At 39.9% G+C, this 27,485-nt stretch overlaps 1 protein-coding gene across 10 annotated transcripts in view; it reads right to left on the bottom strand.

Moving 5' to 3' along the window:
• DMD (dystrophin) overlaps positions 1-27,485 on the bottom strand; it is a 2,362,639-nt gene that overhangs the window by 350,074 nt on the left and 1,985,080 nt on the right. For all 10 annotated transcript variants that reach the window (XM_070783459.1, XM_070783466.1, XM_070783462.1 and 7 more), the window contains one exon: positions 372-518. In XM_070783459.1, the coding sequence (XP_070639560.1) occupies positions 372-518 (147 nt within the window). The remainder of the gene's footprint in view (positions 1-371; positions 519-27,485) is intronic.

Below are 27,485 nucleotides of genomic sequence, written 5' to 3'. Positions count from 1 at the left end.
AGATTTAGAATGTGTCCTACCATTAACTTTTGTTTTAAGTTAGGATTCCAAAAGGAAAGACATTTTAAGAATCCAAGGTATGATAGTACAAAGTAATGGCATGCCAGTAATTTAGTTCTTAAAGCATGATTCAGTATTATCTTCCATGTTAACTGCAAGATATAGTAAAGTCTAACTTTAAGCCATTTAAAAATTAATATTAATATGCTTAAAAATGAAATAATTAATATTAAATAATACAAAATATCATACACTCACAAACTATCATGAGTATCATATGAAGAAATTACTTGCATTGTTCCTTACAAACAAGCCTTATCTGTATATTGCCTTATTGAGAGAAGAAACTGCAATGTTTATAATGTGCCTACCTGCAGAAGCTTCCATCTGGTGTTCAGGTCTTCCAGAGTGCTGAGATTATATGGTGAAAGCTGAATGCCCAACGTGGTGAGTTGGCGAGCAAGGTCACTGACGTGGCTTACATTCTCTTTGAGAGGTGCAATTTCTCCTCGAAGTGCCTGTATGAAATAATCAAGGGCAAAATGGAAGATGAGACTATTTAAAGCCAAAAAAACAAAAACAGACACATGGGAACTACATGGTGTCGTATTCTGTTTGGGATGTCAGTAACATTTGCCCTTTTCTAGTGGTATTCTAACAGTGAACATTTGTTAATGGATGGCTAACTAATGTTTGGAGAAGGGAATGGCAACTCACCGTAGTATTCTTGCCTAGAGAATCCCATTGACAGAAGAGCCTGATGGGCTACAGTCCACGGGGTCGCAAAGAATTGGACATGACTTAGCGACTAAACAACTCAACTAATGTCTACTGAGTACTTGTTATGTGCCTAATTCTGTGAGGAGCTCTGTCCAAACATCATCTGATTTTATTCCTACACAATAACCCTATGAGGTTGGTAGTTGGAGAATTATCATTTTACACACAAGAAAAAAAAAGTCACAGAGGTTAAACTTTGCCTGAGGCTCCATGGGTAAAAACTGAGGAACCTGGGATACATAATCAGATTTGTCTGCCTCTAGAGTGCACATCGGAGAAGGCAATACCACTCCAGTACTCTTGCCTGGAAAATCCCATGGACGGAGGAGCCTGGAAGGCTGCAGTCCATGGAGTTGTTGAGGGTTGGACACAACTGAGCGACTTCACTTTCACTTTTCACTTTCATGCCTTGGAGAAGGAAATGGCAACCCACTCCAGTGTTCTTGCCTGGAGAATCCCAGGGACGGGGGAACCTGGTGGGCTGCTGTCTATGGGGTCGCACAGAGTCGGACATGACTGAAGTGACTTAGTAGTAGTAGAGTGCACATTCTTAACAATTATATTAGATCCCTTTCTGAAGAAATTCTGCATTGGCAAAGTAATGGGAAGAATACAACACTGCTAGATTCTGAATTCTACTCATCTCACAACCAAAAGTGGGGGCTTTTTTTTTTTTTAACGGTAAAAGATGTACTCAGTCATGAAATATTACATGCATACTTTGTACCAACTACATAAATAAATTGTTTCAATTAGAGATGAGGGTATTTTGTCAAATTCTAAGCCTGAGTTCCTGATCTCCTAGTATTTTGGTCCTTGTAGCAATGACTGAAGAAGGCTCCCATGAGGCTTCTCAGCTGTCTCTGGAGCACCGGAGCAGGATTCCATGATGCCATGCATCATGACAATCTGTTGATCAGAAGCAGCCTATGCAAATACTGGGTTGATATGATCATGAATATTCTCTTCTCCATTGAGAGGACATTTATGGATCTTTAACATGATGCATGAGGTCCCAATGTTCTAACGAGCAATTTCTAAAGATGAATTCCCTCACTTAGGAGAATAGTTTGTGTAACGGAATCTCTGTGTACAAGGACAGCATCACTTACTTGGCTATATGTGCTGCTATGATTTGCTTGATCTGTGCAGGTGTTATTTTTCTGGTTCAATATGCTACTGGAGATCAGTAGAGAAATAACTTCAGAAAGAATGAAGGGAGGAACCAAAGTAAAAACAACACCCAGGTGTGGATGTGACTGGTGATAGAAGCAAGGTCTGATGCTGTAAAGAGCAATATTGCATAGGAACCTGGAATGTTAAGCCCATGAATCAAGGCAAATTGGAAGTGGTCAAACAGGAGATGGCAAGAGTGAACATCGACATTCTAGGAATCAGCGAACTAAGATGGTCTAGAATGCGTGAATTTAATTCAGATGACCATTATATCTACTACTGTGGGGAGAAATCCCTTAGAAGAAATGGGGTAGCCATCATAGTCAACAGAAGAGTCTGAAATGCAGTACTTGGATACAATCTCAAAAATGACAGAATGATCTCTGTTCATTTCCAAGGCAAACCATTCAATATCATTGTAATCCAAGTTTATGCCCCAACCAGTAATGCTGAAGAAGCTGAAGTTGAATGGTTCTATGAAGACCTACAAGTCCTTTTAGAACTAACACCCAAAAAAGATGTCCTTCTCATTATAAGAGACTGGAATGCAAAAGTAGGAAGTCAAGAAACACCTAGCTAAGTCACTTCAGTCGTTTCAGACTCTGTGTAACCCCATAGACGGCAGCCCACCAGGCTCCCCCATCCCTGGGATTCTCCAGGCAAGAACACTGGAGTGGGTTGCCATTTCCTTCTCCAATGCATGAAAGTGAAAAGTGAAAGTGAAGTTGCTTAGTCGCGTCCGACTCTTAGCGACCCCATGGACTGCAGCCCACCAGGCTCCTCCGTCCATGGGATTTTCCAGGCAAGAGTACTGGAGTGGGGTGCCATTGCCTTTTCCAAAACACCTGGAGTAACAGGCAAATTTGGCCTTGGAGTACAGAATGAAGCAGGGCAAAGGCTAACAGAGTTTTGCCAAGAGAATGCACTGGCCATAGCAAATACCCGCTTCCAGCAACACAAGAGAAGGCTCTACAGATGGACATCACCAGATGGTCAACACTGAAATCAGACTGATTATATTCTTTGCAGCCAAAGATGGAAAAGCTCTATACAGTCAGCAAAAACAAGACCGGGAGCCAACTATGGCTCAGATCATGAACTCCTTATTGCTAAAATCAGACTTAAATTGAAAAAAAGTGGGGAAAACCACTAGACCATTCAGGTATGACATAAATCAAATCCCTTATGATTATACAGTGGAAGTGAGAAATAGATTTAAGGGACTAGATCTGATAGACCGAGTGCCTGATGAACTATGGACAGAGGTTTGTGACATTGTACAGGAGACAGGAATCAAGACCATCCCCAAGAAAAAGAAATGAAAAAAAGCAAAATGGCTGTCTGAGGAGGCCTTACAAATAGTTGTGAAAAGAAGAGAAGTGAAAAGCAAAATAGAAAAGGAATGATATACCCATTTGAATGCAGAGTTCCAAAGAATAGCAAGGAGAGATAAGAAAGCCTTCCTCGGCGATCAATGCAAAGAAATAGAGGAAAACAATAGAATGGGAAAGACTAGATCTCTTCAAGAAAATTAGAGATACCAAGGGAACATTTCATGCAAAGATGGGTTCAATAAAGGACAGAAATGGTATGGACCTAACAGAAGCAGAAGATATTAAGAAGAGATGGCAAGAATACACAGAAGAACTGTACAAAAAAGATCTTCACGACCCAGATAATCACGATGGTGTGATCACTCACCTAGAGCCAGACATCCTGGAATGTGAAGTCAAGTGGGCCTTAGGAAGCATCACTATGAACAAAGGTAGTGGAGGTGATGGAATTCCAGTTGAGTTATTTCAAATTCTAAAAGATGATGCTGTGAAAGGGCTGCACTCAATATGCCAGCAAATTTGGAAAACTCAGCAGTGGCCACAGGACTGGAAAAGGTCAGTTTTCATTCCAATCCCAAAGAAAGGCAATGCCAAAGAATGCTCAAACTACCACACAATTGCACTCATCTCACACGCTAGTAAAATAATGCTCAAAATTCTCCAAGCCAGGCTTCAGCAATATGTGAACCATGAACTTCCAGATGTTCAAGCTGGTTTTAGAAAAGGCAGAGGAACCAGAGACCAAATTGCCAACATCCACTGGATCACTGGAAAAGCAAGAAATTTCCAGAAAACATCTATTTCTGCTTTCTTGACTATGCCAAAGCCTTTGACTATGTGGATCACAATCAACTGTGAAAAATTCTGAAAGAGATGGGAATACCAGACCACCTGACCTGCTTCTTGAGAAATTTGTATGCAGGTCAGGAAGCAACAGTTAGAACTGGACATGGAACAACAGACTGGTTCCAAATAGGAAAAGGAGTATGTCAAGGCTGTATATTGTCACCCTGCTTTTTTAATTTATATGCAGTACATCATGAGAAACACTGGGTTGGATGAAGCACAAGCTGGAATCAAGATTGCCAGGAGAAATATCAATAACCTCAGATATGCAGATAACATCACCCTTATGGCAGAAAGTGAAGAAGAACTAAAGAGCCTCTTGACGAAAGTGAAGGAGGAGAGTGAAAAAGTTGGCTTAAAGCTCAACATTTAGAAAACTAAGATCATGGCACCTGGTCCCATCACTTCATTGCAAATAGATGAGGAAACAATGGCTGAGTTTATTTTGGGGGGCACCAAAATCTCTGCAGATGGTGACTGCAGCCATGAAATTGAAAGACGCTTACTTCTTGGAAGGAAAGTTATGACCAACCTAGACAGCATATTAAAAAGCAGAGACATTTCTTTGTCAACAAAGGTCTGTCTAGTCAAGGATATGGTTTTTCCAGTAGTCATGTACGGGTGTGAGAGTTGGACTATAAAGAAAGCTGAGTGTTGAAGAATTGATGCTTTTCAACTGTTGTGTTGAAGAAGACTCTTGAGAGTCCCTTGGACTGCAAGGAGATCCAACCAATCCATCCTAAAGGAGATCAGTCCTAGGTGTTGATTGGAAGGACTGACGTTGAAGCTGAAACTCCAATACTTTGGCCACATCATGCGAAGAGTTGACTCATTTGAAAAGACCCTGATGCTGGGAAAGATTGAGGGCAGGAGGAGAAGGGGACGCCAGAGGATGAGATGGTTGGATGGCATCACCGACTCAATGGACATGAGTTTGGTGATGGACAGGGAGGCCTGGTGTGTTGCGGTTCATGGGATTGCAAAGAGTCAGACACGACTGAGCGTCTGCACTGAACTGAATGTTGATAAAAGCACTGTTTACATGGACTTCATCTAAAACCTTTGAGTTCCTTCTGACTCCAAATGGAAGGAACCAGTGTGTACATTCTAAATAAGAATGGGATTATCCAAATCCAAGTTACTATCTCTTCACTAAAATGTGGCATTGTATGGAGCCTAAGACCCTTAAATAGTTCATAGATAATATGATATTTTGACACATCACTCTGTTGAACTTACAGTTTTTGAAAAGCGGCCATTAAAAATATTATATTAAAGAATCATGGGGTTCCTTCTGGGAATGACAAAAGCATTCTGGAGTTAAGACAGTGGTGATGGTGGCATGGCTTTTTGAATATAGTATATACCACCAAATCACACATTTTAAAACTATGAATTTTATGGTATGTGAATTATATATAAAAAAAATACAAAGAGAAGTGGACAGAAATCTGTTTGACTGACCATGTAGATACAAAAATTACATCTGATATTTTCATCTTTATTTAATTTCACATCAGTGGAATATCATACAAATCATTCTGAAATGAAGAAAGTTGTTATAGGAATTGATAGCAAATATTATTCTATTTTCTCATAAATACATACATAAAAGGATCACAATAAATGCCCATGGAGAGAGGCAGTTAAACTCCATGAATATGAATTCATATCTCTAAAAAGAAGTGATTCACAATCACTTTGCTTGGCGTAATAGAAAGGTTAGAAATCAGATTTCTTAAATGTCAGTGGGGAAACCTGGACAAAGACAATGTTAATAAAAATGGAGCCATTGTCTTCTGGATAATAACATGCATTTCTAGTAACCACAAGTAAATATCACTTGAGTGGGAACCATAAAGAGGAATCATTGCACAGATGGCAGGAAAGCCAGGCAGAATCTGACAACAGTGCAGATTAACCCCATACACTCACCACTGCCTTAGTGTGGCTCTTGGTCCCTGAGTTCAGCATCCATCTCACTTCGGTCATATCTAGATTTCAGCTCCCCTTAGATTACATGATGCACATGGCCAAGGGTATCTATTAGTGTATTTTGATTTTCACTTTCTTCCTCAAAGTCCTGAACACAGATTTTCTTTTAATTGAAAGATACTTGCTTTAAAATGTTGTGTTAGTTTCTGCTGTAGAACAACGTGAATCAGCTATAAGTATACATATATCCCCTCCTTCCTGAGCCTCCCTTTCGTCCCCACATCCCACTCCTCCAGGTCATCACAGAGTGCTGAGCTGAGCTCCCTGCGCTGTATAGCAGCTTCCCACTAGCTATTTTATGCATGGTAGTGTATATATGTCAATGCTACTTTCCCAATTCATCCCACTCTCTCTTTCCCCTGCTGTGGACACAGATTTTTAATCCTGCATTAGTATTCTGGAGGACGAAGGAGATTTTAAAAAATAAGTTTCAATATTCATAATTAATCACAACACACTCTCTCCTTTCCCCTCTACTTTCCTTCTCTCCCCAAAACCCCTGTCCCCTCACTCACACACACAGAGTCATGGGATCATGGCTTCTTTTTTGTTTCTTCTGCTTGTATCATCCAATTGTAGCAGAAGTTCCCTTAATGGATCTCCATTTAAGACTCATCAGATTAGCCAGAGTTTTTATTGTCTGAGAAACATACTGACTGGGGCCGCTAACGGTCACTAAGTAAAATGTTACGAAGTATGTGTCATAAGTATGGCGTTCAGCCCTCATTAGTTGACTTGTCAATGTGTGTATATTCTCAAACCTGCTTTTGCCAATTAGTATCACAGTTACATAGTTTACTGAAAGATTTCCTAAACCAAAGAACTAGAATCCTAAAAAGAAAGTAAGTTATTATTCCTATAAAAAATAAGGTTAAATATTCTGGAAATTTGCTTTAAAAAAGAAAAAGAAGTATTACTGAATTGGGTGCCAACTAGGCAACTGTAAGAGATTAGGAAACCCATATGAAAAGGTTAGAAGGATTCTAAAGTACTCAGAATGCTTCCCATGTTTCCCAGTGGATTCTGTCTGCATTAAGGAAACCTGCACCGGAAATCAAAGTCTGTAGTATCAGTGTAATTCATGGCAAACCCTAATCAGGGAACCTACACTCGAAGTAAAATTCCTTCACACAGCGTTAAAATATTAGTGACTATTTTACACAAAATAAAATTTTTACTGACTTTTTCAATTAACTGTTGAACTCCAGGTCCTAACTGAATTGGAATAGAGAGCATCTATTTTAAATGTTGACTACTACGACTTTACTACCACTGCTACTGCTACACTATTATTATTAAAGGGAAAAAGCCATATGTTCTGTTTAATATGAATGCCTAAGTCTTTGTTAAGATAAATGGAAGCTTTGATTAGGGGGACGTTTGTTGCTAAAGAGGTAATTTGGTGCAAAGGTTCACTTTGGGAAGATAATCATGGTAGGCTTGATCAGAATGACAAACTTCAGCCAGCTAGAAGTCATGGTGAGGGTGCTGAGCACATGACAATGAAGGAAAGGAGACAGATGATGGTAGAAAAGAAGACGAGAAAAAGAAGGCACGAGAGTGTCTAAGACAGTCTTCACTTTAACACGTGACCTGGCTTCTAGTGGCAGCTCCATACCACCTGAGGACGGCTCACTGATGTTAGCTGTCAATGCCTAGACATGTACATAACAGGAAGCATGGCCCCCTAAACACTGAGTCACAGGACATGTTATGCATAGAGTGAACACAGGGGACTTCCCTGATGGCCCAGTGGTTAAGACTCCAGCATGCAATGCAGGGGACACAGGTTCTATCCCTAAGCCTGTGCACCACAACGAATGAGGCTGCACACCCTGGGCCATAACCTGAGAGTTCACACGCTACAACAAAGATCCCACATGACCCAACTAAGACTCGACACTGCCAAATAAATTAAAAAAAAAAAAAAGAGTCAATACAGGTAAAATTCATTTAAATAACATAGAATTTGATTGTATTTCAAATATTAGCACTTTTAATATTGTTATTATTAATATACATAGACATTCATGTTTACATTATTAAACACTAAACACAAAACACCCAAAAAAGTACAGTCTACTCTGAACAATATGATGTGCTATTTCAGTACCACCAGAATTTCATTAGATCATATTCTAGTTTGGAAGCAGTAACTGAGAAAACATTCAAGGAAGCCATTATACTCTGGGTTTTCTTTGAAACATTTAAACATCTGGAATATGCTCGCCATGAAAGAGCAAACCAAGTCTAATTTTATTGTGACTAGTTTCATGCAGGCAGAATTTTCACTTCATTAAATGCTGTCTGATTATAGATATAAACGTACTGATTTAGAATGATATATAAGTTTGATATGCCAAGTTTTTTCTTTTTTATGACATTTAATTGCTTGTCAGAACTTTGCTTATCTTTATGTAAAGATTTGTTCAAATATAGATTTAGCAGCTCAGTAGACAACCACTTTGCAACAAAACAAAGGCATTGTCTTCTAACTAGAGAACATTTTTGAGGGAGTAATTTTTTTAATGACTTAATAGTTATGGACTATTTTGGAAGGCATAGAAGGTCAATTTGGAGCAATGAAAAAGGTAAGTTGAGGTACTTTGACTTTGGGGACCTCTATTTCTTCTGTGAAGTAGGAAGCAACTGACCTGGTATATAATCAGTGTGCAATGAACATTCATTGAATGAAAACATGAGTGAAGGGTAAGTGGGAACATTGGAATTAGTTGTGCGAGAGAATACGAGAGGGAGGTGAACAAATAAATGTAGGGAGGTTGCCAGACAGTGTTGAGGGCTCACTTGAGGCAGAAGACAACAACTTTTTAGCAGAACCCATCTGCCCAGTTTTCTCTTTCTCCAACAGCATTCCAGGCAAATGTGGAAGAAACAGTTGGTCCAGGTTTGGGGTTTTGTCAGATGGTTGTGGCACAAACACTTAGGGATATGAGAGTTTAAATTTTAGCAGGAATGTGACTGCAAAATGCAACTAAAGGGGATTTGGAGGGAAGTGAAGCAAGATGAGGCTTGTAGATGGAGAGAATGTAGAGGGCTTAATGGTGGACATCAAGACCATCCAAGAAAGGCGGCAGTTAGATGAAATGCATAAGCAGGCAAGAAGGAGAGGAGACTGAAATGCTAGAATTAGAGTTTATAATTCTATTTAATTATATTACATAAATTCTATAATTTCTTATATAATTTATTTTTATATAATTAATTATAATTCTATTTAAGAATTTATAAATTGTGATATGATATACATATCACAGTTACACACACACACACACACACACACACACTGTTCTCTTTATATATTAATGGTACTCCTGAGAATGAAACACTTCCCTTCTTAATGATATTAAACACTATTCCTGAAATCTTAACCTACTGCTTCATAGAGGTCTTATCTCACCAGGAATTCAAGAATAGAATGATCTGACAATGAAATATCATTCTAGGGCTACATACACTGGGCAGAGAAATTTACATCAAAAATACTATCTAAGAAGCAAAGTAGGGGCCAGCTGCCTTTCCCTCTACAATGAAACCTTACTGAACAAACTGTTTGTGAACCAAAAGTCCTAAGAAATAGCCTGCAAAGAGTGTTAGCACAAGTCCCAGGACTCTTCATGCTGGTTTAGTAGCTGAGGGGGAGGAAATGGAAATCATGACCTCCAGATCCAGTCTTTGGTCCTGGTGTTGAGACTCCAACATGTGGCTTAGGGAAGGCCTCATGGAATCCGGTCACTCAGAGTTAGGGGTAGGTACAACCTGGCTGTGTTTTTCAGCTTTTGCATTTCTGGATGGGTTTATCATCCTGATGGGAGTGAATAGCCACCACTGGAACCTGAAGAGCCAAGGACCATATCCTGCTTTGCCCAGAAGTAGAAAGGCCTGGAGCCTCTTAAATACCTGGGGGGAATGTGGTTGGACCCATCCTAACAAGTACCACTAAGTAGCAAATTCTCACCTTCTCTGCAGAGGTTGTCTTCAATTAAAAATACACTAGAGGGGCTCTGCGGGCGGTGGCAAATCTGGCCCAGTATGTAAAGCCGGCGGTGCCTGATGGCGCCTCCGACACGAAGCTGGGTGGGGTAGAGAGTAGAGGGCGGTAGTCGCGGCAGGTGGGAGGAGGAGGAGGCGGCGGTGAATCTCTTATAAATGACTCCAAAGCAGGACCTGGAGGCTAAATTCCAGGAGGACAACGGTCATTCATGACCAAGAAGGAAAGACCTGAGACATGGAATGAACGATTGCAGCCCTTCAGTGTGAGTCAGCGGGCCCTGAGAAAGGGGAATGCCTGCCACCTGGCCTTCATTCGACTACAGCCACTCCAACCACTCCCCATGGTGAACCTAGAGGAAACTGAGAATGCAGGATTACAGGCCCCAGTTACCTAAGATGCCTTGTGACCTGCAACCAGAGGATTATACATTCTGAAAAAGACATAATCAAAGGACTATCTCCAACCTGGACAGGACCTTTATCAGATGACACAGATTCACATCAAGATAAAGCTGATGTGCAAAGAAAACCCATGCCCCCAAAGAGATTACAGCCACTCCTCCAAACAGATCCAGCGGGAATAACCACAAAAGTCACCTTGGGCCCCTTAATAGAACAGGGTGAGAGCTCCATGACCCTAACTAGGTAGGGTCTATGAGTCCTGTGTCAGCATTAAAGAAGTTACAGAAGACTGACCATCTGTCCCTCATCACCCCAATAAAGATTTCTTGGGGTTCACATCTCAAGGAAAATTTGAAGTAAGAGATAGATGGTCCCTGGGCTGAACAGCTGGTGATTTTCAAACGGAGCAAAACTGGTTTGTCCTCAGCCAGACAAGAATGATGTATTTCCTTTCCTCCACTGTTGCTGCTGCTGCTGCTAAGTCGCTTCAGTCGTGTCCGACTCTGTGCGACCCCATAGACAGCAGCCCACCAGGCTCCCCCACCCCTGGGATTCTCCAGGCAAGAACACCAGAATGGGTTGCCATTTCCTTCTCCAATGCATGAAAGTGAAAAGTGAAAGTGAAGTCGCTCCGTTGTGTCTGACTCTTAGCAACCCCATGGACTGTGGCCTACCAGGCTCCTCCACCCATGGGATTTTCCAGGCAGGAGTACTGGAGTGGGTTGTCATTGCCTTCTCTGCCTCCATTGTTAGGAGGGAATAAACTGACGGGGGAATTGTTGCAGTGAAAAGGAAAAAAGAGGAATGAGTTTTTCTTTTTCACTTCTCTGAGAGCAAAGAACATAAAGAAGAACAGTGAGCAGGCCTGAACATTCCTAGTTTATTTTACTTTAACTGCTCCTGATTCCGAATGTCTGTAACTAATTTTGCTTTTCTGCCCCCTAACTCTGCAGGAGCTACACTTCACTTGACTCTATGCTAAATACATCCTCTATCTGATATTTACCTTTACAACAGCCTTCCCCTTGTAGTTACATGTCAGAAAGAAGGCCTCAGAGCCACCAGACTGCCAGACGCAGTTACTGGGTTACTGATGCCAGTTTATGACTGTCTTTGAAATGATGCAAGAGGAAGAAATCAAGATCCTATCACCTTTGTTTCCTCATCACTGACTCCTGACTGCTCCTGACTGTGAATACCTGCATTAGGGACACAGTTCTTGAGGCAGGAGCATACTGTGTTCCCCTCTCCACTACCTGAGAATAAAAGCCACCATTCTATTTCTTCAAAAAAAAAAAAGAAAAAAAAAAAAAACACTAGTAAGGGCTTCCCTGATAGCTCAGTTGGTAAACAATCCTCCTGCAATGCAGCAGACTCTGGTTTGATTCCTGGGTTGGGAAGATCTGCTGAAGAATGAATAGGCTGCCCACTCCAGTATTCTTGGGCTTCCCTTGTGGCTCAGCTAGTAAAGAATCTACCTGCAATGCAGGAAATCTGGGTTCGATCCCTGGGTTGGGAAGATCCCCTTGAGAAGGGAAAGGCTATCCACTCCAGTATTCCGGCCTGGAGAATTCCATGGACTGTATAGTCCATGTGGTTGCAAAGAGTTGGACACGACTGAGCTACTTTCACTTTCACATAGACTTTGGCGACCTGATGCGAAGAGCAAACTCATTGGAAAAGACCTCAGTACCGGGAAAGATTGAAGGCAGGAGAAGAAGGGAGCGACAGAAGATGAGATGGTTGGACGGCATCACTGACGCAACGGACAGGAGTTTGAGCAAACTCTGGGAGCTGGTGAAGGACAGGGAAGCCTGGCATGCTGAAGTCCATGGGGGTCACAGAGAGTCAGACATGACTGAGCGACTCAACAACAACTACATAGACTAACTTCATCCAGTTGCCCAACCTCCTTTTACCCTTGGACTTTGGGCAGGAGATACTTTTTTGCTTTGGCAAGAGACTGCTGATTTGAATTCTCATTACTAACACCACTAGCTATTCCATCAATTTTCAACAAAACTGAGACATATCACCCTTTCTGTAAGTTCTGCCAAATACGAAGGGACTATGTGGAGCTGAGACACAGGGGCTAGTCTAGTCTGCAGACTGAAGGAGACTTCCCTCTGCTATTAGGATCACTTTTGCCTCTGGTAGAGACATTCTTGACAGTAAAGTATGCCACTGAAATATGTATTCTTTTTAATAGAGATTCAACTGCATTGCATTCCAGCATCAATTTTTATTGTGGCAGCCCAAGGGCAAAGCATTATGCTGTTTTTTTTTTTTTTTTTTTCCATTGTCTTCCTTGCTTTCCATTTCAGGGCAATTCTTGTACGTGTTCATATTTGGACATGATCACTTTGGATGAGCAAAGTGAATAAGGACATAAAGAATGAAACAGACTCAGAACTAATGAGCTAGATGTAGCATAATCAGGATGACTTGGGGTAGTTAAATTAAAAAAAAAAAAGAAAACGATTTTAGGGAAACAATATGAAGTTTGTAGGGATGAAAAAATCTGGTGCTTTTATTTTCTGAGCAATTATCAGTTATATTTTAACTATGGTTTCCCCCTAGAAGAATAGTAAATGACTGTTCCATTTTTTGCCCATACAGAATCATCATGTTGTTCTGAAAAATGATCCCTAGTTTCTCTTTGTATTACCGGAAAAGAGTGTGCACCCAAACATGAAATTCTTTTTTTAAAAAAACATTTCTTCATTTGCAGCCATCATAATTCTTCATCTTTCAGGACACGGCTTCACTATGAAACTTATAACTCCAATACTCTCAAAGGCTGAATTATAGCTTAATCACACTAACAGTGTCTGTCTTCTTTCTTTTATATGTATGTTCATTTTGTCCTCACAAATATTAATGGGAAATGAGGAACAGAACGGAATTGATCACAAAGGAAAGACTTCTGCCTATAAGAACAAGTGGTATACATTTGAGTTAATTTCCTCAGAAACTAGTTCCTATAATCCTAACTCTGGATGCTAATTATTTCTTTCTAATAGAAAAATGAAGCAAACAAACCAAAACCAAACAAAAACATTTCAAGCTTTCCATAGCTTTCTAATGACACAATTAAAACAAACAAAAAAGGTAGTTCATGAGTGCTTTACAGAGGCTAAATGCAAAATACGCACAATTAAAATAAAAAGGTCTCTAATGAGTATAAATAAATCATTGAAGCAGGCCACATTCTTCGGCTGCTAAGGAAACAGAAGGAATGCCAACATTTTTTGTCTGACAATTTTAATTATATATAACAAAACATCAAGCAAAATGTCAGTGAATGAAATCTATTTACTTATTTTAAAATAAGTAATAATCCATAAGCCATCAAAAACACCATCCATGAGGACACTGATATTCAAATGCAGGCATTATTTTAGATTAAGTTTTACATTGAACAGGTTTTTTTAATTTGCCAACATTTCTGCCAGCCAAAACTGCTCCTGATCTGTGCCCACATTTACCACTTGCATTGTCCTGGCATAGAGATGCTGTCTTGTTCTCCCCTTCCCCTTCACAGCTTAAAATATCTGTCTAAGGTAGAGCTTCTCGAACAACAGCAAGCATCATAATCACATGGCAGGCTTGTTAACACAGGGATTGCAGGCTCCCACTCTGGCATTGTTAATTCATTAGGTTCACGGTGGATCTGAGAATTTGACACTTTTCACAATAACTTAAAAGATGCTACGGCATCCATAGAACTCACCAAGCTTATTCTTGACTTACACCCTTCATGAATTCTCTTTCCTCAGCCTGGAGTTTTCCATTTGCTCTCGGCCTGGATGCTTGTGTGTGCTCAGTTGCTTCAGTCGTGTCTGACTCTTTGCGACCCCATGGACTGTAGCCCACCAGGCATCTCTGTCCATGGGATTCTCCAGGTAAGAATGCTGGAGTGGGTTACCATGCCCTCCTGCAGGGGATCTTCCCAACCCAAGGACTGAACCCGGGTCTCCTGCACTGCAGGCAGATTCATTACCACTGAACCACCCGGGAAGCTCTGCCCTCTGCCTGCTGCTGCTGCTGCTGCTTAGTCGCTTCAGTAGTGTCCGATCCTGTGCGACCCCATAGACGGCAGCCCACCAGGCTCCCCCATCCCTGGGATTCTCCAGGCAAGAACACTGGAGTGGGTTGCCATTTCCTTCTCCAATGCATGAAAGTGAAAAGTGAAAGTGAAGTCGCTTGGTCATGTCCTACTCTTAGCGACCCCATGGACTGCAGCCTACCAGGCTCCTCCATCCATGGGATTTTCCAGGCAAGAGTACTGGAGTGGGATGCCATTGTCCTCTGCCTAGCTGGCTTCTATTCAGCTATTTCAGATCTCAGTTCCTGTGACCTTGAAAGACAGCCCACCCTTCGTTACCCTATCTAAAGACAGGCTCCCCCATCCCGATTTTTCTCAGTCTCAGAACTCTACTTCCTTCTAGACATTGACAGCAATTGGTAAGTACGTATTTATTTGCCTATTTATTCATGGTCTCTCCATTCATAAGACCCTAACTTTCATTAAGGCAATTCTATGTTTATTTTTCACCAGGGCATGCCTGTCCCTAGTACATGGCAATCCCTCAATACAGTTTTATTAAATAATGAACATTCAAGAGAATTAGACACGAAGCCTTCAGATCAACAGCTATTCTCAAACTGCTTTATCAACACTGTTTCCTATAGAAAGCTGAGGTCAATTCCTAAGTGAAAGAAGAGAAACCTGCTTATATCCTTCAGATTCCATATCTAGATTCTCTGGCTCTATTAACTTTATTTTATGGTGGAGCATATGCTAATTTCTGAAGGCTCTCTAATGCACTAACAAGAATGTAACGTTCAAATTTTTGGCACCAATCAAAGGGAGTTCTCATAAAAATGAAGCAAGTGGGGGAAAGGGGGAGAAATAAATTAATACTTAAGGAAAATATGTCCTTTTTGTGGTGATGTAGCCTTCTGCAGGGCATTTTGGTAAGATTGAATAAAAGCTTTAAAACTACTGATACAGGAAAAGATGAGCTACAAACCAGGGTCTCCATTTGGAGTTATACAGTGGCCAAGCCAAGGAGACCAGGGGGCTGAAATCCAACCTGGACCCCATCACCAAAAGTGGTGAACTCTGGCCCAGGGCTGGAGACCTCTATGACGCAAGAAGTACCTTCTACTTGACCCAAAGAGGCACTTGTAGGGAATGAGATTACAGATGCTGAAGGGGAGATTATGGATGATCTGTTTCTTTCTCCAACTCTCTCTCTCTTCCCTCTCATTTTTGGGATTTTTCAAGTAAAGAAAAAGTTCACTGACAAATATGTCTCATGCATTTCCTCTTGTATAGAAAGGGGAGTGTAACATGGACACACCAAAGCTGTTATAAAGATGAACGAGAAAGTTGGGTCTATTTCTCCTTCTTTTACTCCATCTGCAACCAATTCAGATTGTGGCCCATAACACGGGATATGCCAAGTCACATGAGCCCTATTTGGTCTAAATCAGGGGGACTCTATAAAGCAGAGGGTCATACATTCAACCATGAGAAAGCCACAGACTAAGATCATTTCTTGGGGAGTTGAGTCTTTCAGGCCAACTTCTAATATTACCCTGGGGAAAACCTGTCTTGCCTCACCCCTCTACCATGTAGCTTTATAAGGGCTCCCTGAACTAGACATTGGGATATAGGTATATGAAACATAAAGGAAGAAGCAGAATGGTGGGAGGAGGAAAGCTTTTTGTTTGGAGCTGGAATAAATGGCAAGAGGTAGGAAACCTTAATGTGTCTGGAGAGGTGCAAATAGTCTGTAATAAGTTGAAGCATGAAACTACAGGGCAGTTGTGGAAGAAAAATCAGGGGATTTTCTTCGAGCAAGATTGTGGTGGGGGGACTTCCCTGGTGGCCCAGTGGCTATGACTCTGTGCTCCCAATGCAGGGGGCCTGGGTTTGATCCCTGGTCAGGGAACTAGATCCCACATGCTGCAACTAAGAGTTCACATGCCACAATGCAAGATCCCACATGCCACAAAGAAAATCAAAGATACTGACTGCTCCAACTAAGACCCAGCACAGTCAAATAAAGAAAGATTGTGATGGGTTTGAATGAGTTGACTTTTGCAGTGCAGTAATGAAGGTTTTTACCAAGGGGAATGGCATAGTCTCAAGAATCCTTTATGTTAGATTTTAATTACTACTCACTTGAAAACACTTCTTTTATATCTACTATGCATATATCTGTGGCTTCCCAGGTGGCACAGTGGTAAAAAATCCACCTGCCATTGCAGGAGATGCAGGGGACTTGGGTTTAATCCCTGGGTTGGGAAGATCCCCTGGAGTAGGAAATGGCAACCCACTCCAGTATTCTTGTCTGGAAAATTCCATGGAAAGAGGAATCTGGCGGGCTACAGTCCGTGGGATTGCAAAGAGTTGGACACAACTGAGCACATACACACATATACATATATCTACTATGCACTTGGAAGATGGAACTCTCAATGAACTCATGATCATTAGCACAGAGAGACAATTTAGTGGGTTATTAAAAACCATGTAATCATGTTATGAGAAGCTGTGTCACAGGGCTTGAAAAGTACTAAGAAGGCAGGTTCAACTGGAAAATCTCAAGTTTAGGAGTGAGTGCAAGCTGGTGGCCATTTCAGAAAGGAGAAAGAATTGACATGGAGTGTCTGGAAGATTCGGGCATGAAGTAACAGTCGCTAGAAGCAGGATGGTGGCAAATGGGAGCAGGTTATCTGTAAAACAATTGTTAAAGGAAAAAAGTATTTTGCCCTGTGCTTTTGTGGATGTTTATTCACTCATTCAAAAAATATTATTAAGCAGCCATTATATGCCAGGGAATGTTCCAGGCACTAGACATCAAGCAGTGCACAAAATAGACCAAGTTTCTATGATTCCACAGCTTAACTCTAATGAATGCAATTTCATTTTAATGATGACTCTTATTATAAAGGCTTATAAAGAAACAAATCCCAAGCCAAAATGTATCCATAGCTACAAAATGCAGCATTTTTGACCAAGAAAATGGAGGACAACATATGGTATTGTATATAGTAGTTCCCAAGAGATTCTTTTTTTCCCATTAAAACAAATTAGGCTACTTCTGCATGTGTGAATAATAATTAACAGAGGAATCTACGGTTGTAAATCACCAGTGCAATATACTATACCCAGTTTACTTTATACGGGACACATTTATTTTAAATAAAATTAAAGATACTCACTATTGAAATAAAATGGATTTTTGTTGATCTGATTTTTCATTCAATATATTGTTGTTGGCTTAGAAATTCTAAAACAGAACTGAATCAGAGATGGATATAACATTTCTAAGGGCTGAGATAAAAAACAAATGGAAGAGGGTAGAAAATGATTGTAAAATGCCCTTCTATAAAATTTTTTAGTTTTACTTTCAGATTATTGTAGCTCCTGAATTTAATGTTTTCAGTCTTTCCAAAATGCCTTTCTTGCAAATGGAATAACACAAAAATAAGAGATTGCACTACTTCAGGTCAAAAGAAATGAACATAATATGGATTTTCTTCATTAAAAGCTATGTGACAGCATGTTTAAAAATTAGATTGGTAAATTTTTGATAATGGTTCATCTTTATTTCATCATATTCCTAGAAAAGAAAGTCTTATGTATTTACTTCTTAGCAATGTTTTCCCTCCAGATACATTAGTGGTTATTATTTTTACCTCAATATATGTATATGTGTGTAAAAAATCTGGCTAATGAAGTGGAGTCAAGAGTTTACTTTGTTCTTCATTTTTAATTTCATCATACTTTGAGAAGTTTACTTTCAAGATATTGCTCTTATTTTTCTGATCACATCTTTGGGTAAGAACTAAATTCATATCCCGTTATGTTCTGTTATGACCACCACTATCATGATAATGTCCATTTAAGTATATGTGAATGATGAATAAACTACTACTGACACAAATGTGTCTGAGTGTCAAGCTATCTAATCAATGGACTCAAATGTTATTTAAAAAAAAAAATTAAGCCATGGGCCAAATCTACCCTTTAAAATATTTGATTTGCATTCAACGAGGATACCATATTCTAATAGTAATAGATTTCTTTTTCATTTTGCAAAAAGGGAGTGTGGGGACTTCCCTGGTAGTCCAGTGGTATGGACTGTGTGTGTCCACCACAGGGGGTTATAGGTTCAATCCCTGGCCAGGGAACTAAATGTCGTGCAGTGTGGTCAAAAGAAAAAAAAAATGTGATTTAGTATCCTTGAAAATCTGTGGGAATGATGCTATATTGATTATCTAAAGAATACTATTTCAGCTGAAAAGAGGGTTAAAGATCTTAATAAAAAAACAATCTTTTTCACTAAAAATTCAAGATTTTTTTGGAAAGTCAAAGTGTGTCAGATTTCTTTAGGACCCATCTTGCACTGGGCACTCTACCCCAACCTTCAGGCAATTTTTACACTGAGACAACCTTGGAAACGTCTTCCTTTAACCTTTATAACAAAATGTCAGTGTGGCTCCAAAGGTAATATTTTATTCACTGTGTAAGTCAAACTTCTGCTCATTTGTTTAGCTTATATTTCTTCTAATTTTATGCTTTTTTTCTTCTTTTTTAAATTATTATTATTTTTTTTAACTTTACAATATTGGATTGGTTTTGCCATACATCAACATGAATCTGCCATGGGTGTACACATGTTCCCCATCCTGAACCCCCCTCCCACCTCCCTTCCCATAATTTTATGCTTTATTGGATGTACAAAAGTCACCATTGTATTGGATAACTCTTGTAGTATGGGGTTTGTGTGAGTAGTATGGGGTTTGTGTAAGTTGAAAACAATGAACCATTCTTTTGTGACTTTAGCCTTTCCCTGCTGGAAATACTAGAGGGCAATGGCTAACAGGCAGTGGGGGAAGGAGGTGAAACGTTGTTTCATGTGGCCTACACTTGGTCCTTGGGCAGATGAGGGCCTGAAACCATGGGGCAATTCTGTGGGTGTTATTTAATGAGACCTAATAAGATTTAAGGGGATGACAGAGGATGAGATGGCTGGATGGCATCACCGACTCGATGGACGTGAGTTTGAGTGAACTCTGGGAGTTGGTGATGGACAGGGAGGCCTGGCGTGCTGCGATTCATGGGGTCGCAAAAAGTCGGACATGACTGAGCAACTGAACTGAACTGAACTGAACTGAGTAAGATTTAGGTTCACTGCCTTGTAAAGACTCCAAATTGGGTTAATAGGCTTTCTGAGTAGGAAAATAAGTAAACAAGATGAAAGTCACTGATAGTTTGCTTCAAAAAACACATCAGTATACTGGCTTGAAAGTGACAGTGAAAGTGTTAGTTGCTCAGTTGTGTGCTACTCTTTGCAACCACATGGACATTAGTCCACCAGGCTCCTCTGTCCATGGGATTCTCCAAGCAAAAATACTGGAGGGGGCAGTCATTCCCTTCTCAAGGGGATCTTCCCAACCCAGGAATTGAACCCAGGTCTCCTGTATCACAGGTGGATCTTTTGCTGTCTGAGCCACCAGGGAAGCCCATATATGGCTTACCTGTCATTTAGTTTCTATTTACTTACTACAGTTGAGCATATATTGCTGATAAATTGACTTCATTTTCTTTGCTAAGTAGCTTAATGCCATGTTAAGATCATGATGATACAATTTGAATATTTGATAGGGAAAAGCTCCAAATGAGCCCACTGAGTCTATAATAATGTGGAATCCCAGGGAACAAGTGCTCTAAAAATAACTGTATTTTGAAATAGGACCAGCAGGCTCTTAACTTTATGAAGGAAAGAAAAACTTCACCATAAAAATCAATTCTTTAAAAGGAAAAGAAAACTATCTTAGTGCTAGAATTCTCTAGCCTCATTCTGGTTAAGAGAGTTTGACATTTTAGGGCTGAACACACTGTGGAAATTTAATAAATATTGAAGTTTACAAACAAAAACATAACAGTGATATGTGGACCAATTTTCAAAAACATAGAAAATCAATGTGCCCTTATTCTGCCTAATTCGGTTAACTCAATTATTTAATGTATACTTGATTTGAGTGGGTTTATACACAGCTATTTCAATTTTATATTAAACATTAATCAAATTACTTTCAATGCAAAATTTCCTTTATTTCCATCCCCTAACCCCCCCAGATTTCAGAATAAAGGGGAAGGCCTATTTTAAATATTGCTAACTTAATGTTAAAGCATACTTTCACACATTTGTTTCTATTATATTTTGCCCATAATTTTCATCACATATACCACTCACCCTATACCAAAATCATAAATTCTTTCATAGGCATTTAATAGAGTGATTATGCATCACCTTTGGGGGGAAAAAAACCCTCTTCCCTAATTACTGCAGTTAAGACTATATCCTACTTTCTTCCAGTTTCACCCCATATCCATTTCCATTTCTACACACAAACATACACCCTCCCATCATGAACACAGAGCCTCAGTGGGTTGATGAGCTAAATTAGAAAATGCAGTAATCCCTGAATAAGTGATCAGCTATTCACATTGAGCAAGCAGGTTTTAATTTTAAAACATTGAATGGCCTCAAATATTCCTAATGTCCTCAGTTTCAGCAATTCTGTAAAGTACTTGCTTATCATCAGTATGTTTGGCAGAAAATTATAAGGAGTATTTTAAAATTTAATTGTTATTATTGGTAAACATAACATTTAAACAAAGTGAATATTCTGTGATTAAATATCTTAAAGTATTAAGAGTGCGAAGGCAAGTTGAATTCTAAGTCATCTGAATCAACTCAAAACTTGTATGAGTGTCATTAAAATACCAATAAGAACACTGGAATAAATAACAGCGAATGTCTTGTATGAGACAGATTTGGAAAGAGTAGGCCATTATTCACTTCAAGGTTTTAGAGGGAAATTCTGCTCCCTCCCTAACCATCAATCACTCTCACAGGAGGCCATGTGCCTGTATTTATTTTAAAATGTTCTGGATGCTCTGAGATTCAAAAGAAATAACAGATGATATGTTCATTAATTATAATTGGAGAATTACTAACAATAAACAATATATGTATTTATACATGTAGACCATGGTTTTCCTATGGAATGATGGCTCTCACAGTATCCCTGGAACAGCAGCACCGCAATCACCTCGGAACTGGTGATGCAGATCTTTAACTCAGCTCCAGGCCTCCTCAACCAGAAACTGTGGGGAAAGGCTTCACCAATCTGGGTTTCCACCAACTCTCTAGGTGATTCCGTTGCATGCTAAGGTGAGAGTCATGGCCATGGAAAATTACTGACATTCTCAATGACTGTGTCTAAATACCTAGGATTCTCAATGGTCACAAATATCTGATCAACACAGACACTTAGAGATTATGTACCTATAAAGCCAAGGTTGCTTACAAAGCCATTTTCTTTACTGATAATCACCACTTTCTCAGACATTTCTGTGAACTCTTCTCTATTGTTACCAACCTCAGTAAATATTAGGTTAACCAAAAAGTTTAGGTTTTTTGGTAACGTCTAAATGGAACGGGGGAGGGGGCCACGTGTGGGAAGGACAAACTTTTTGGCCAACCCAATCCCTAGGTGGTAGGTTGCACAGGGGGGAGGGTGGATTTTTCATAAACACAATTTTCATCACCTCTAAAGAATTACTGCATGTATAAGAGAAAGTAGCACTGAAAAGGCCATGTTGAAAGACAGATGCTGAATGGATTACTAAGTTTGCTTACTGTCTATAACGGACACTTTTCCTGGCCTGGACATCCATCCTCCAGTTGTGATTGTTGGCTACTAATGTTTCATGGCTGCCTCTCTTCTTCAGAAAGGTGATCTCTGCTGATTGGAGCCCCTATCTCAGGAGACAACACACATTCCCAGCCTGGGAGGTGACTCAAGTCTCTAGGGGTGGGCCACAGCCAGTGGTGGGCTGGAGCAGAGCCCAAGAGTCAATTGTGTGCGTTTCTTCCCAAGTCTGTGTTCGGTGAGATCACGCTGGTAGCTTGAATCAGTCATGGCAGGAGTATTTATACCCTGACAACTGGAAAACACTAAAAATCAGTGTTCGCTCCACCTCAGAGCTAGCTGATAAATGCTCACTAGCATACTGCTGGCCACAGCCAATGGATGGCTGGGATACAAAAGGACAACTCTGCTGGGTGCTTCTACTCCAGAGCTTTCTCCATTCGAATCAAGACATAAAGCTAGATTTTGCCTGAGATGATATGCTTGATCGGCTCTTTCGTCTCCCTAGTGATGCTTTCCTAACTCCTACACAGGCTTCTCCTGAAAGCTGACTATCTACAAATCCTGTGCACCCAGACTGTTGGGGGCCAGAGTGAGGCACTCGGCCCGTGGCAAAGGTCATGAGGAAGGAGGCTCGACATACGCAAAGGCGGGATCGAGCCTCAGGAGTCCCCCTGGAAATCCTCGAGCATCTACCCCCATAACCAGAGCCTGCCTACTTTACTACTTTGTGCTCTCACCTACACCTCTGACTTTACGGAGGCTGTCCCCCACCACCTCTTTCGGAGAAGGAGTTAACTTAGAGCTCCAGTTAATAAAAACTCCTGGGCATGACAAGAGTGTTTTAACCTACAAACTCCTCTGAAGGTTCTCTAGCCTGCCTGACAGGCTTGTCCGGCCACATGTGATTGCTCACAGCCTCCCAACCATGAGAGGCATGAGATGCTTTAAACCTTCAAAAAACAGGTTCCTTAGAAAAGTTAGAAGACCATTAGTATAAGTATAATGGGATGATTAGAAATTGTATTGGTGAAGGGTTTTTCATTTGTTGAGCCAATGTTTGTTGCTAAGTCTCCACATCCCCTGCCCTTACACACATTAATGAATATATAGAAGAAATAAGTATTAACCTTTGATATAAATCATGTTAGACCTTAGACTAAGTAAATTCTTTCCTTAACTAAAACCCACTATACCCTCACCCTATAGGAATGTAACTTTATTTGGGTGGCATCTGTTTTAAGAATAATCACCCCTGGAGAAATAAGTGTCCTGGTTGACTGACCACTGTCACAAGGAGAGGGTCATAAATTGTCAGCAGGCCCCCTGGCCAGAAGATGATGTAACACCCCTAAGACCTCTGTATATATTTGTATGAAGCACCTGACTTTGATAAAAGTCAGGACTGCTGACCCCGCGTGACTTTTGCATAACATCTCAGTGTATAAAAGTAGACCATGGAAAATAAAGAATTGGGATCAGTTTCTCAAAATACTGGTCTCCCCATGTCGCTCTCTCTCTCAAATTCTGGCTGAGTCTCCATCTGGAGCACGGAACCCGCCATGCTTACTAATTATGCCTGGGCTTCTAAGATCCGACCGGGGGGGCCTCAGTGTCTCCTCTCCTTCGGGAGAACGGAAGGACGCCTGCGGCCTACGTAAGTGGTGCAAGCTTCTTGTCTTGAAGTTTTATTGGTCTCCCGTGTAAACTAAGGTACTCAGCCTCTTTTCTCCACTGAATTTTCCTACTGAGCTATCCTCATTCTATTACTCTTTACATCTTTAATTAATATCTAATTGAAACTATCGTATCCTGATCCTCGCCGACGCCGTCCTGCTTCGAACTCCCTGGATCAGCCAGGGCAGGACCCTGGCACCAGACCCCTGTTCTTAGGGTCTGCTTCCAGGGAACCTGACCTATAACAACCAATTAAATTATTAGTTAAGTGACTGCTGTACAAAAGACTCAAAGAATGTATGTTCAAAATCACAAAGAGCTATATGTCATGGACCTTTTGAATCATAAAGATCAGACGAAAATACAAACCATATATCTGAAATGGGAAGGACCTACCCTTTGTGTATGTGCACATAAATGAAAGAAGCTGTTGGAAAAAGATGAAGCTGTCACAAACTGGGCAATTTTTCCTATCATTCTTCTCAAATTATGCTTTCATACCCATAGGTGAGGAGCTTCCCTGGTGGTAGAGTGGTAAAGAATCTGCCTGCTGATACAGGAGACCTGAATTTGATCCCTGGGTTGGAAAGATCCTCTGGAAAAGGCAATGCTTCCCACTCCAGTAGTCTTGCCTGGAGAATCCCATGGACAGAGGAGCCTGGAGGGCTATAGTCCATAGGGTCCCAAAGATTTGGACACAACTTAGCGACTAATCAACCCACAGGTGAATATACTGGAGGATTCATTTTACATAGTATGTTGGAGTAAAACATATTTACATTAAAACACAACAAATCCATTTTGGAGAAGACCACAGAATTGAAATGAGATTTTAAAAATAAAAAACATCAAAGAAATTTTATGCTCATGGAAAAAGGAAGCAAGCAGATGGAAGGGGAAGATATCTGGTTTTATATCCTCAGCCATTCAGAGAACTGAAGCAGAAAAGCTTGAGAAGCACTGCTTTTGGCAAGTTTGGTTGATAGAAAAATCTATAGCAATTGTTAACTATAACTAAAAATATAATTTTAGTGTGAATATATCTTATTATGAAAAAGTTTACTTTTCTTAGTTCCCATTAAGTGTTCCTTTAGTATCATAGGCACATGTGTTCCCACAATACCCAGAAAACTGATTAACCAAGAACCAGCTCGATGCCATCACTGAACTTGGTTAAGGTAAGGGGGCATAATATTGGCATCACGTCAGCTGTTTAATTTTAAAAATTGTAATTGCAAGGCATGATGGGAATACAGTAGGTGCTGACTCCATGGGTTATTTGTTCTTAAGTCATTCCTTATGCTTCTGGTAGGAGAGTAGCATGATTTCGAATTTTAAACTTGTTACTACTTTGGTAGATGTCAAAGAAGACTAAAAATCCATATTGACTGTGTATATCCACCTTCGAAGGAAATATGGAATTTTAGTTAAATAACTAACTCAATCTAAAACTGTTTCAAGTTGATGTGTTACATGCACACATACACACAAACTAAAAAAAAAATTCTTGTTCCCTCAGCTTGGTGCTAAATAATTACATTCTCAGGAAAACTAAGATGCCATTAATATAACTCCCAGGACATTTTATTCACAAAATAAACATTCACACTCTGTAATGAGATCAGATTTCTCTGGGTACAGGTTTAACCATACCATAAGTGAATGAATCATTGAGTCTTTAGATCCGCTAATGCTGATACTATGTTACTTAAGTTTTTGTTTTGAACAGTCTTTTATTTCCCAAGACTCTTGAGGAAGAGTGTTTGTAATTACTTCCAGCCACAAACAAAGCTTCTGGAATAAACCCTTAGTAAACAGGAGTGGCATATTAAAGGATCAGTTTTTTGATATGGCTGTTTTCAAATAGTAGGAAGGATGATACTCTTTGGAGGAATTTTTATTATCTAATTAAATACTTCTTTAGTAGAATAATGTCAGATGAGCTCATTAGCTGAACATTTTGATTAGCCATGTTCTCCTAAATATTCCATGACCAGAAGAGCTGTACAACTCTGATTTAATGCAGTCACAATGGCAACCAATTCTAGCTGCTGCTTTTATCACAGTCCATCAAAGGAATACAAAGAAGCCCAAATTAAAATAAGTTCCATAACAAAAAGAACATGTTCCTTTTCCAACTGTTTGAAAGCCTTTTCCTATCTTTAAGCAAAGTTCACTCAGTAATTATCTTATTTATGAAAGTAAAAAGCAGAAGGATGTTTCTCTTATTAAATAAATGGCTTTGTGCTTTGAATGCGGAGGGCATCTCCAAACAGTCAAAAAGAAAGCCGCATTGAATGTCATCAACTTATTTCCTCCCACCCACTGTTTTAAATCATTTGCCTGGTTCCAATGTATACTACACTTACGTAAGTTGTTTATGAAGAGCCAAATTAATAGTCTTCACAATTGTTTTCCTTGGAATTTGGAGAGCTGACAAATGAATTAGTAGAAAATGGCAATTCTACATGAATTAGCTTTTAAGTCTCCCTAAGAGGCTGATGCAGAACTTAATAAGAGACTTATTAGGGGAAGTAGGGCAACTTAATTCAGATTGATTATAGACTTTGGTGAAGACAGCTGGGGTTCAAATGAAACTGCAAAAGAACTTATATGCACTTCAAAGTATGCTAAGCAGATGTCTGAAACAATTACTCTGTGCTGCCTTTTCAGATATTTCAAAGGCAGGATGGGAATAGCATGATAAACCAAGGTTCTATTTGCCTAAACCAAGGTAGGGGCTTTAAAAACACACACAGCACTACACCTAAAGTCCGATGCCTTGGGTAAAGGAACATGATTTGACGTTGCTGTCCTCAGTAATTTGCTTTTAATTTTATAAACAGAGCAGGAAATGAGAGCAAATACATGGAAACTAAGTAATAAGCTCTCCTGGCAACACTAACTTGCACTTAATTTTACATTGAACAAATAATGTGGTTAGGAAATTTAATATGATTAAATTCCTCCTTTAGTCTCTAAGCTCTAGTAAGGCCAACAATGATCCTTCTATTTAAAAATACTGAAAAAAAAAAAACAAAAAACCTCGACTTCTGAAAGTATTTAAGTGAGAGTTTCCTATAATATGCCTTCTCATAGATATACTCCCAGATAGTAAAGGCCAAATCATATGCTTTTAAACATCAGAATTGTATGGTTTGAAAACTAGATAAAACCCTGGTTACTCCATATGACAGGCATTAGTTCCATATTTAACCCAGATTTATAAAGGATTATACTGTTTCTGTGTTTTCTTCTCCAACAGCTTACATTAATATGTATAGCGCTCATATAAAAGCAACAACAAAGGCCTCCACAGAGAATTGCTCTGTTACTTCTAGCCCATAGCAATTGACAGTTGTTAAGAGCAATTAACAAAATATTAGTAAGCTTTCCTTTTCTTACTACGGGTAGTACATCTTATTCATTATGGAAATATCCTTCCTTTATTCAGCGTGGGGAGCGCTTACATATTGTGAACCAGTTTGGTTCTGCCTGGCCATGCACCTCCTATCTCTG

Source organism: Bos indicus, chromosome X (assembly GCF_029378745.1).
Source record: "Bos indicus isolate NIAB-ARS_2022 breed Sahiwal x Tharparkar chromosome X, NIAB-ARS_B.indTharparkar_mat_pri_1.0, whole genome shotgun sequence".
Classification (NCBI taxonomy): domain Eukaryota; kingdom Metazoa; phylum Chordata; class Mammalia; order Artiodactyla; family Bovidae; genus Bos; species Bos indicus.
The sequence above is the reverse complement of the archived record's forward strand: the minus strand, read 5'-3'. Positions and strand labels throughout refer to the sequence as shown.